Source organism: Augochlora pura, chromosome 6 (genome assembly GCF_028453695.1).
Source record: "Augochlora pura isolate Apur16 chromosome 6, APUR_v2.2.1, whole genome shotgun sequence".
In the NCBI taxonomy this organism is placed as follows: Eukaryota; Metazoa; Arthropoda; class Insecta; order Hymenoptera; family Halictidae; genus Augochlora; species Augochlora pura.
Window position 1 is genome coordinate 7,622,343 of NC_135777.1, and position 12,380 is coordinate 7,634,722.

Here is a 12,380-nt window from a genome sequence, read left to right on the forward strand (position 1 = left end):
AAGTTTGAAACCTCTATTTGAAGACAATGTTCCTTGATTTCAAGTTCAATGCATCTTTGTCACTGGAACCCGTTAAATGCGAGGTCATGTTTGTCATATCGAAAATTGCCAAATTTGATGACATATACGGACATACATGGACACGGACGGATAAATTTGGATATTCCATATAATTAATAGAATTCAAGATCCTAAAAATTATTACCAATACATGTATACGTGTTACGTGACAAGTAAACTGTGGATTTTTATGCAAAGTGCAACTTTTACACATCATTTTATTAAAGTAAGGTAGAAACAGAAAGTGATTTTGTCAGATAGAGATTTATCTGCAATTCTAATGTAAGAGAAATGCTATTGATTTTTGTTAATATATACGCTTCCTTCAATCAAATAAATTCACAGATACCATCATTGCATAATATTAATTTTTGTTAATACACAATATTTATATACTTACACAATATACTACACAATATTTAATACTTTTTCCTCAAATTCGTTTTCAAATACAAATAATTTATTCCTTCTCCCATTCGTGGAAGACAAAACATCAAACGCATTTTCCCATCTTTCGACAATGTTTGCTCATTATACAAAGAAATAATTTAAATTAGAAAGATAATTATTAAAATAATATTATTTTATCTCGTTATGTGCTGTTAACGTGGTAATGTACTGGTTTAACGTTATCTGGTTAACTGTACTTTATGTTGGTAACGACCTTATGTTGTTTTCTTATTTACTTTATGTTGTGTTAAATTATATTTTATTATTGTTTTAGTTTGTCACGTTCAATTGAATTAGTTCTTATATTCCCTGTTAGTAAAAACTATATTTATGGAAATCGACAGATTTAAAATATGATGAGACTTTCTGGTAGCAGAAAATAGATTGGTCCGCAGTCAGAAGATTAGCATGCGATAAAAATATTCGTGTATACAGAGCTGGGTAAAATACTATTTTAAATCGTAGAGAAATATCTTAATTTACTTCTCCGAAAAATAATATTTTTGAAAATGATATATTTTACTTATTGCAAATATTATTCAAAATATTATTACAAACACCGTTTTATTTGAAATATATTGAAAATATTTCTGCTAAAGCTTCGAATATTTAACGACGTACCTCCTTTCTGTGTTACAAAATACAACACAGTTCTTCGTAAAATGAGTTATAAATTGAAGTAATCCTCAAACACAACAAATGATAATCATATTGAAATTTGATGTCTTACCTTAAGTGTTATTTCATTTGAATTGTGAAGAGTCTATTATTTAAAATGGTATTTCAACTTTATCAACTGGAAGCCTGTAAAACGCCCCCCCCCCCCCCCAATCGCTATGTCTATTGGCATGCTAACCAATAATTTGTTATCTATTATTGAGATAAAAGTGTTAAATTGTACTAGTGTAAACTCCAATATTATTATATAACTCTTTAAACATTAGAAACCTTTCGCGATTAATAAAATAAATGAAATAAAAATAGCAAACGAGCCACTGACCGTAAGCTCTAATATTACTATATAATGTTTTAAATATTAGATACCTTCCGCAATCAAAGAAAAAATAAAATAGAAATAAAATACATATTATTTAATGCCAATATTATGAAAATATAAAAATGTTAGTAGATTTATTTAACCTATAGTAACACAAATGTTTAAAGTGTTAAAATAGTATTCGTGATATTTTTGTTCATAAATATTACCTTGCTTTGGATAGATACTAGCAAATGATACTTATCACGAAAGAATCGTATCTTTAGGTGGGCATTAATGGGGTCAATTACCTCCCGTAAGATTGACGTAATCGTTTGTCCACTTTCCCGAGGATACCTCCAGCGGGTATCGATCAGAACGTCGAATCCAGCTCCGATCCCACCCCCGCAAACGGGTTCGGTCGCGGCTTCCGAGATGATTCGGGCCACGTCCGCCCGTCGAATCGCCCTCCTATCGATTCCGGTGGTATTTCTGGGTCAGCCGGTATTCAGGGTACCCGACAAACACGGTATACGCAGGTGATCAAAGGGAAATTTCAGGAACGAGCACCGAGAGCAAGCTCTCTCTGTCCGCGGACTCGATAGACGGCGAGGGCGTGCCTTTCATAGACAGACACCGGGCGATCTCGAAATCGATCCTGAAGAAGTCTGAGAGCAGCAACAATTATTACAATACCGGCTGCGACTCGGACACCGAGAAGTTGATCACCGACAACGCCTCCACGATCAGCATGTGTGACAACGAGACCGGGACGGGGACCGGGACCGGCGGCGGTACTGGCGCGGAAACGACCAAGACCAAGCAACCTGTTTCACCGTTGCTCTCCAGACAGGTCCTCGAGTCGATCTTCCGCACGAACAACAACCTCGAGAGAGAGGACGAGGCAACGGACCAGGCCGAAGAGAAGAGCTACGTGTCCAAGATCATCAGGTCGATATTCGATGACGTCCTCGAAGGTACTTCTTTCCTTTTTATCCACGCGAGGCTCGATGAGCCATTGACGGCTTCAAGCCGGCTTGGAAATGATAATCGTTTCAAGAATGTATGCAGTCTCTTGTAAACCCCTGTTTTCCTATTTCAGCCGCTCATTTGCTAAATCGGACAGATCGATCAAACAAGCAGTAGATAAAATGTATTTTTATGTTGAACTTTTTAGCATAAAATTTTGTCTCGTAGCAACACTTTTCGTGTCATCGCAGCCAATAAATTTTCATTCATACATAATTATAACAAGTTGACAGGATACACACAGATCTTGATAGAACTTTGAACAAGTGTTCGTTGAGTCTACCTCAAGTACTACCTTGTCTACCTAATGAGTCAGCCATATTTCATACATATCCATTTTCTACTTTAATAGAGAAGTAAATTCTATTATCCGACTCGACGCTTCTTCGTAAGTGCTTACAGATCGCAAACGACAAATGATATAACTTGTAAAGAAAAAAAATTGTTTATAATAATAAGAGCACCGAACTTTTCCTGAAAAATTTTGCAGAGATTCAGTCGAACATAGGATTAAATCATAATATGGAAATATAACTTGGAAACGTACGCTCTCTACCATAAGTATTATCTGAAATTGTAATTTCTTTTTCAGTTTAGATGATGTTTTATGTTTAATATTAAGTCTCATGGCGTCGTATTGTCGAAAGTATATACATATTAAGTTAGAAGTGTTTGTCACTTATGCAACTAGTTCACCTATTTATTGCATTTTGTTCATTGTAAGCGTATGCTTATTTCATTTCGCACGTTATTTCTTTCGAATATGTGGAACATAAATACTAGTTTATTTTACAACTCATGTTCACCCGGGATCATTTGTTTTCTTAGAGGTAGATACAACAATATCGCTTTGTCTGCTTGCTAACATTAGTAAAATATTAACCCTTAGCGGTCGGAACATTTTCGGCCGGGTGAGTTGGCAGGTCGAAGCGATTTTCGCGAATATGTCGAGCTCGTTATAGGTACAATAAAATTATCTTATAAAAATGTTATATTTTGACAGGTTATCCATAGTTTATACCTTTACGGATATAATTTTGCAATTCTAATCTCTGTATTTTACTTTCGTGTGATAATTTATAAAACATTGTCCAAAATGGTTTATCTGGACATGCCGCTCAAGCGCCATCCGACCTCTGAAATAATTAAAATAGAATAAATTATTAAAACAAAGAAAAAGTAAATACAACAACATTGGCTAATAATGTTAATAATAAATAATAATAACAAGAAATATGATAAAATAGTAGCATAATATTAGAGCGCTATGAGTTAAAATATAGTGTAATAAGTAAATAATGTACTATTAATTTATTAGGACGGTGACTCAAAGGCATCTCTCAGGTAACAGATAATAGTAAATAACAGGTAGAAATAAATAATAAATAGTAACTAGTAAATAGTAGATAGATAATAATAAATAAGTAACAAATATTAATAAACATCAGATTATAAATATTTCTTCGAAATATGTAAAACATACATACTACACATGTATGCAACCAAATAGGATCAGAAATAATAGATAAACTAATAAAACGGATGTCAAAATTAGTCAAAGAAGTAATTAAAATACACGATGGATATATCGACAAAAAGAAAATATGAACTTTTTTCATAACATTGACGTTATTTTTATTGTAATGTAAAAAATAATTTCTATTATAATATAAAATATAACCTTGAAATAAATGAAGAGATTGCAGCAATTTCCTATGAGTTTCTCAAATTGGTTTATTTTTCTATGAGTGTCCTAATATTTTTAATGGGGAAGTGAAAGTTGAAAACATAAGTTCAGATTAGTTAGTTCTGAAGCAAGTTGGCGGTCGGAGAACATTGAAGTAGTTCAGTATGTTTCAGGATTCGATTTCAACAAATAAAATTTTCATTTATTTTCATATTCATTTATGAACTAGACATTAAACATTCGTGCGAACTTACCCTCTTCAATTAAAACATTAATATTCTTTATTTTTTATTACTCGTCAACGATACATTTACCATCATATTTTCGTTCTTCCGGTATTTTCTTCCGTATTTTCGCACGCTGTATAGAAAATTTCGCGATACTCAATATCAAATAATCGAAGTTATTTTTGTGGTATTTTAGGAACTTCTGTCCTTTATACGTTCAATTTTAACAAATAAATGATTAATTGAAACTACATGGAAATATCATAATATTATAATATTATTGAATAAATATGAAGTTAATATAATAATATAATATATAAATAAAGTTAACTGTGTTTGAAAATAAACTGAAAGCACCGTAATTAGTTCCACTAGCCTAGCGCGCTAACTTTATATTATATTTCCAGAGGAGAAGCACACGCAGGATGAAACGCTGACGGAAAACAAGAACAAGGATGATCAGAAGAAGCCGAAGACACGTGATCAGGAGAAGGACGAGTGTTCGAAGGACAGCCAGACAACGTTAATACGCTCGTTACGCCAGTACAAAGTGAAGAAATCCGGCGGTGGCACTGGTGGTGTTGGTGGTGGTGGCGGCGGCGGCGGAGGCGTTGGTGGCGTCGGCAGTGACGAGAAACGACGATCGAAAACAAACAATCACGGTTACAATAAAGGCACGGACGCGAACTGTCTGCCCCAGGAGCATCGTTTCTCGTCGTAGCGCAGCTTGTCCTTGCGCCACATCCTCCTCTCGTCTCTGTACCAGCAGGAGATCGAGCAGCTCCGCGTGAACCTGTCGCAATTCGCGACGCCGTTAATCTCCGCGGGGTCACCGCGAGGCCGTCTAAACGATACAGTTCCCGAATCGCTCTCCGTTCTGTAAATACTCGAAGCGAACACCCCGAAGAGGCGATCGGTCGAGCGTGGAGGACGTGGGTCGCGTGCAGCTTCGAGCGGTAGAAGTGAAAACCATCGCCGTGGGACAGAACCAAAATTAAAATTTGGATTGGATTCGTCGTGAATGGTACGATCACGCGCTATGATTCATCGGCGTGAAAGAACGAACGACGCGAGGACGACACGAATAATCGGTAGTAACGATAAGAGTTTAACGCTAAGCAAACACACTTTAGGCAATACGCTTTTCACTCATCCGCTGAAAGAGACCGGATGAGAAGATCATTCCGTACACGCTCGCGCAGAAACAGATCCGCGGCGGCTGTGTTCGATCATCCTCCATTCGTCCGACGATATAACCTGACAACGAGAGACCGCTTTGCGTGTCGCGCGAAAACGAGCTTAACCCGCGTAGGAAGGGGTCTCGTCGCCCGCGGGGAACCGGAAGCGTTCGGATCCGATTCCAGCCGACGATCACGCGGATTGTTCGTTTACTTGCTGAGTGTCTTACGTACATTTAGATGGTAATGGGGACGCGTTAGATGCAATCGAAGCGGAATCGTGGCTTGGAAGAGCGTGAAGCGCGCAGACGGTGGCCGCAACTCGACGATAACTGCCGTTCCCGAAGTTCCAGTCTTCGTGTTATTTCTACCTCTTTCCCTCTTCCTTCGTGACCCTCGTACCAGAGTCTTTTAATGAAACTTTGAAGATTTATATGACACCAAACGCGACAGAGCTCCTAGCGGTAGATAGCCGTTACACGTTTTTACCGCCCGGTATTCGTCTACATTATTGCATATATGTGTACTATGTTCTTTGATAACTCTTCTAGATCGCTGAGAGTAACACGAATGGAGATAACGTCTTAAATAAATGGAATAGACACGTTCGTAGACAAACAAGCGAAATAGGCTCAACGATAGTCACGAAGAAATGTTAAAGGCTTCCCCTAGAAAGAAACGTAGGATCAGACGCTTAGGGCAGACAAGTAGTTTACGATCGTATGTGATCGGACGAGTAGAAGTATACCGTTCGTAAACAGACTAGTATTTTAGGAGTGTAGCTGTCAGATAAGTAAAATAGACACATTACTTCGCGGACAAATAGATTAGGGACGTACCTGACAGACGAATAAAATAGGAGCGTGCTTGTCAGACTAGTAACGAAACGGAGAGAGGGTCTGATCGGACGAATATACGAAGTAAAATATATGGACTGAATATATATCACCGACCGATTAGAAAAGTTCGAAGTGTTTTTCAATAGATAAGGAGATTAGAGTAAGTTCAGGTCAGAGAACATAGCGCAAGATTCGACGCGGATAGAAGTAGAATAGTCTCCTCTTGGCTAGACAAGTAGAGTACGCTTCCTTTCGTGTCAAACAAGTAGCATACTGCCCCTTTGACTAGAAGGATTAATCTTTATCCTAGCGGACGAAGTAGATTTCATTTTTTGCAAACCGAAGAACTGTAAATATATATTTTTCAATATCCGTGGTGTAATTAATTGTTGAGGGTCGTCAACGCGATCACTCATAGCCCTCTCGTTCTTTAACTCTTCCAGAACTTGCAAAGTTTCATTAAACTCGGACTCGTGGACGCCGCTCCGTTGAACCTCGCTAGTAAAAACCTTGTTTCTCGTGGTTCACGCGAAAATAATCAATTTTTCCATTGTGTATATAAGTCGCGATATTCTTTGCTATTATAAATAATTACTCCGCTCAGTCTTTACTCGTCAGCGAATGTACATGATAGTTATTAAACTAAAGTTGTATATTCATTGTATCGGGTGTTTCAAAGGCGTATATATATTTGTGTAATTAATATACGTGTACAAATCATGATTTTCTAATGTTTTCTAAACATGTATATATGTAAAATATAGAGTCGATTATCGAGCGGTTAATTTTGCTTGAAATTATTTCGAAAATAGCGAACATACGATTAAGATCGATGAAAGGATGTTTTGAATATTCGAAATTGAATATCTTGTAAGCAATATTTATTAACAATATCGTATAAAAATTAATACTTTCATTTGTAATGATACCTTTGAAACAACCTTTACAACAACAAGGGTCGTCATCCAATTTGAAACTGCCGATTATAATGAAACCTGTGCGGGCTACCAAAAAATATTCGTCGTGTATTGTTTTATAGCTATCTGTTTTTATATTAGATAAAAATAGTCCCTGAAGGTGAGACAATAAAGTTATTCTACAAAGAAACTGTTAACATGATCTTTTTGTTTCAATATTTTCTGAAGCATTGAAAATTGTTGTCGAAAATTCATTTTCATGCTAGTGTTATCTACTAATCTTTAAAAACTTTGTCTACACTGTTTCGTTGTTTACACAAAGACAAACAATTATTATATAAGAAAAATTATTCCATTGTATTATTCGTTTATTCCATCTCCATTAGTTATCAAGATATTTTATACAATGTCTGTTTCCAACTTTTGGGACTATTTGCAACCCCTGAACATGAAAACTAATAACTATAATAAAATACTTGTCGAATGTTACTCAACGAAGTTCGAATGTTATGAAAATTGGCAACTACGAATTAGGTGACGTTCCTTTCCAGCTCAATGTAACGATTCCATCGAATACTCAGTGTCATATGTTTCTTCCTTGCTAGTCGATTAACGGAGTCTCTTCCTGGTTGCGGTTTACGTAACTCTACCTCGAGTTTAATTTAATTAAAACGAGCCGTCACTTCCAGAGAGTTGTAACCACCCGGTCACGTTTTTCCATGTGAAGCGCAGTTCAAAACGGAAGTATATTGTAGCGCGACTGTTCTTTGAAAACCGGAAGTCCAGTTGCACGCACGAACGTAGTTCGGGCCGGTGCTTCATAATAAACAAACTGCAAAGCTCATGAGCATCCGTAGCATAAGTGGACATTCATATATCTCAATGATTCCAGTCGACTGAAACAGGCGATTATTGCCCGTTATCAATTTTCGAAACTTTAATCCAGAAAAAACTCGTACAAAAATTCGCTACCAGTGTAATACATGTACAACGATCAGGATTTTCTATTACATAGAGTATTACATAAAGAAAATCAATATCGTGCATGTGGTTAATTAACATCATTACGTATGATATTTAGCAAACTTTTCCGTGACAACATTTTTGCCACATTTTATAAAAAGATGCGTTGTAATTAATACTTTGTGTACCGACGGTTTACTAATAATTATTTGGAAGGTAAAGGAGAATGAATTTAGAATGTATTAAAAAGTTGTTCAATAGTGACAGCTTAATTAATCAATAGTTCAACAAATAATTAGGACTCATACAATACAAGAACTTCTTTTAAATTCTTTTAAATGTTATTTAAGTAAAAGCTCTTTCCCATACAGCTTTATTATTCGAATGCCTATTATTAGGCTTTTGATAAATAAAGTGTTAACAGAATGAAATGACTATGAAAACAAGCGATGGTAGCGAATTCCTTTATAAATATGCAACAACAATTTCAACTAACACGTTTGAATCAAATAAGTTTTCGAAAACCTACGTTCTCGATTCTCTCGCGCTCTAAGAACAAAAGGAATCGATTAATTATCACTTGGCATGCGGGCAATGTATTTTTACGTTTTCTGCAGTCTGTCCCTGGAGCGCGGGTCACGTAAAAATACGTGTTTGGTAGATTGGTGGTGGATACCCGCTGAGCACAACAAATCTACTAAACACGTACAAGTACATGTATACGAAAAAACGAAAACACGCCCGCTGCACGCGTAATGCGGCGGCGAATTATACCCGCATGCCAAGTGTTAATAGTTCGACCGCAGTTTCACTCGACTTGACAAATTCGAATGTTTTACGATCGCATGGAATTCGCAGTCTGCGTTTACAAGCGAGAAAAGCGTGCAAAATTCCGCACAGGAACGCAGAAACAATGAAATGCGTTTGAACCGCGCGGAAACATTGTCTTGTTATATTCGAGCCAAGGGCAACGATCATGTTTTCCACGAGGAAATTTTACACCACTGTTTTAACGATGAGAAAACGACAAGAGAAACTTTCGATTCATTCATCTGCGCCGGAACGATCCCGCGATGGTGATTTTAACACTGGTAATATCGTCGTTCAACGTGTGCACACCTCTATTTCTAGAACGACTGCGGAACATACACCTTCTGACCAGATACTTTTGGATCACGGGGCAAAAAAATGCATTCTCATAATGTTAATAAGATGTTAAAACCTAATTCGTGTTGGCTGCTCGGTGGTTCTATAGTTTGTCCAACGAGACGAGGGAGTCAATAAGACAACGCTGTACGTGAACGACGCGTGAGTAGTCGGGAAAATAAAAAATAATATTAAAGAATAAGGGCATTAGAATCGGCAATATAAATAAAGTTCAAGGTTTACAATTCGGCCTTGGTTTGTTCGCGAAGTTCATCGATAAACGGACCACTACAAATTCTTCCTTGCGTACAGGCTGTAGCAGAATCGATCACGTGACCTTTCTGTTTATTTGCTCTTTCCCGTCTCGTTGGAAAGACCATAGTTTTAACGCGCGCGCTTAGGGCACCACCAGATACGGATCGCGTCGCGTGCTCAATTAAATTTCCCGCGTTTTCTTTTGTTCGTTCCCGAATGGGTCTCGCTCTGTTCTTCTTCCGTCGAAAGATAGATTCGCGCGTTTTTTTGTGCGGAAACGATGAAACGCTTCAAGGACGAATCCTCGTTTTCCGTTCGAGTCTCGCTGTAGATCGGTCGCCTAAGTTCTATACGGTTAGAGGTTCTCCCCGACATTCTTAGACGAGTCATCAGTAAAATACATATCTCTAATGACATTTCTATCCATCGTTATAGAGGCGTAGGAAAACGAATATAACTGTACAGTTGCAGATTAATGAGAGAAAAATAAGCGAAAAAACGAAGAAAAACAAAACTTATTGATGGTGGAAAACGATAGAAAAATGGTTGATATTCTCCGTGCGGTTGCGGCTGTTCGGGGATCATTGTTATGCTGGTGGTTTAAAGTTCACGCCTCGAGTATTTTTTAAATCTGTTTAACGTTGTTTTCGACACTGTATACGAGTCATCGGGAGGACTATTCTGAAAACTCGATCTTTCTTACTTTCGACCTTAGTCTAACGTTGAGCAAGATCGTAGCGAGATTTTATAGAAATTTGGTTCCGTTTTGAATTTTCGAACTGCACGCTGTATGCGATGTGTGTAAGGAGGGTGTCACAGAACTTCCGATACAAAGGACAAGGATAATTCCTGAGGTAATTCGAAGTAGAATTTCCCTTAGCGAAAATAACCTTCACAGCTTTGTTTATGAGCTATTAACAAAAAACTTGAGTGAGTCACTGATCGGTCCGTGTCAGTCATTATTTTCGCGAAGAAAATAGTTACTTCCAATCACCATTTTGTTCGTATTTAACGAAAGTTTTGGGACACCCTATAGAAGCCAACAGCTTGATCGTCGTGTTATGTATTTCTAGTACATCGGAGCACAATGTTCAATTTATCGAGAGCTTCTCAAGAACGTTACAAAAGCAATGAAATCATTCTGAGAATATGTTTTCGTTTCTACGATTAGCTACACGTAAATATTCATTTATCAAATAATATATTGTAAGCTTAATAATGTGTACATATCTTAGATTTACCGTTTATAAAGAAAACTGAATAATTTACAAAACGTAACAAGATAGTATTAAATCGAAGTAAGCCGAAGGAGCTGTAATCGTAACTTATACATTTATGTGATCAATTGGTATTATTAACAGACTGTTTTGCGTTTTTACGTTACAAATGATCAATCGTCTGAATTTCAAAGTAACGATTCGGATATTTCGATGATAGTTGTTAAACGTCGATCGTTTTGATTTTCAAAACAGAGTGAAAACTAAATTCATGAGAATTTGTTGACTTTTATTCTCGCTACTAATTCGTTATTAATATTATCGATATCGTTATCTATATCTTCTTGTCGCATATTTAAGTAATAATATTTAATAGTATTATTAAATAAGTCATTGGAAACATCATTCAATAATAATAATAATAATAATAATAATAATAATAGGAATAATAGTAATAATAGTAATAATAATAATAGCCACTATATTAGGTTAATGAGACAAAGATATTTCTATGACAGTGCGCAACATTCTGTAACGAGAGGCAAAATGTTGTGATTCTTTCATTGTTCTCACATCGTGAAAGCATTGAAATTTTTGTTACATTTACCGAGCTCTATATTTATGAAAATTTATGAAATATATACAGAATTTATTATCTGATGCTTCCCATATGTTAACGGTGATCAGTCATTTTTTTTCGATCGACTTATTGCATTGAGTGATATTAATATTAATACTTTTAAATGGCAGAATATGTTTCTGGTGTACAACAATGTGACGTGCTTCACAATTTCCACTATGTTATAGCAGCGAAACAGATTGATTTGTTTAGCGAAAAAAACTTTCAGAATGGTCCTCGCGTACGAAATAACATTGATTGTTTCTAATTGTTACGGCGTTGTATTTATTATTCGCGAAAAACCCACACGGTCATTGTAACCGACGTTTTTTCGTACATATTTATTATAAGAAACAGAGCTGGGCAAACGTAATATACGGCTAACGATCAACTGTTCTAATTGCTCTGCAAGAAAATTGCCAGTCTAGGATGGTGGTTGTCGATTACTCAATAGTTATGAATTTCCTTTTTGCAATGTGTAATTTTTTTAGTTGACCAAGGAAACCAATCTTTAATTGTATCACTTATAAAATGACGTATGACAATGAGAATTTACATAAGGATCCGTAGTCTAGTTATTATTTTCTACAAGGTTGATTTCTTTTACTGTGCTCGATCGAGGGTTTAAAATGCAATTTCTAAGCACTATGAGAGCCACGTTATATCTGACTGATACAAATTGTTTATCAAACCTAGGCAAAATTTTTATTATAATACATTAAACACTGTTCAAATCTACGATGCAAAAAAGGGTTACAAAAGTCATTGCGATAATTAGACTGCGAATTTTATGCATTTCTGGCAAAAATTTATTAGT

At 36.3% G+C, this 12,380-nt stretch overlaps 1 protein-coding gene across 1 annotated transcript in view; it reads left to right on the forward strand.

Moving 5' to 3' along the window:
- Shab (Shaker cognate b) overlaps positions 1-5,558 on the forward strand; it is a 145,129-nt gene extending 139,571 nt beyond the window's left edge. The window contains exons 8-9 of the mRNA XM_078184436.1: positions 2,047-2,463; positions 4,837-5,558. Coding sequence (XP_078040562.1) covers positions 2,047-2,463; positions 4,837-5,150 — 731 coding nt within the window. The 3' untranslated portion in view covers positions 5,151-5,558. The remainder of the gene's footprint in view (positions 1-2,046; positions 2,464-4,836) is intronic.
- Positions 5,559-12,380: the final 6,822 nt, after the last annotated feature.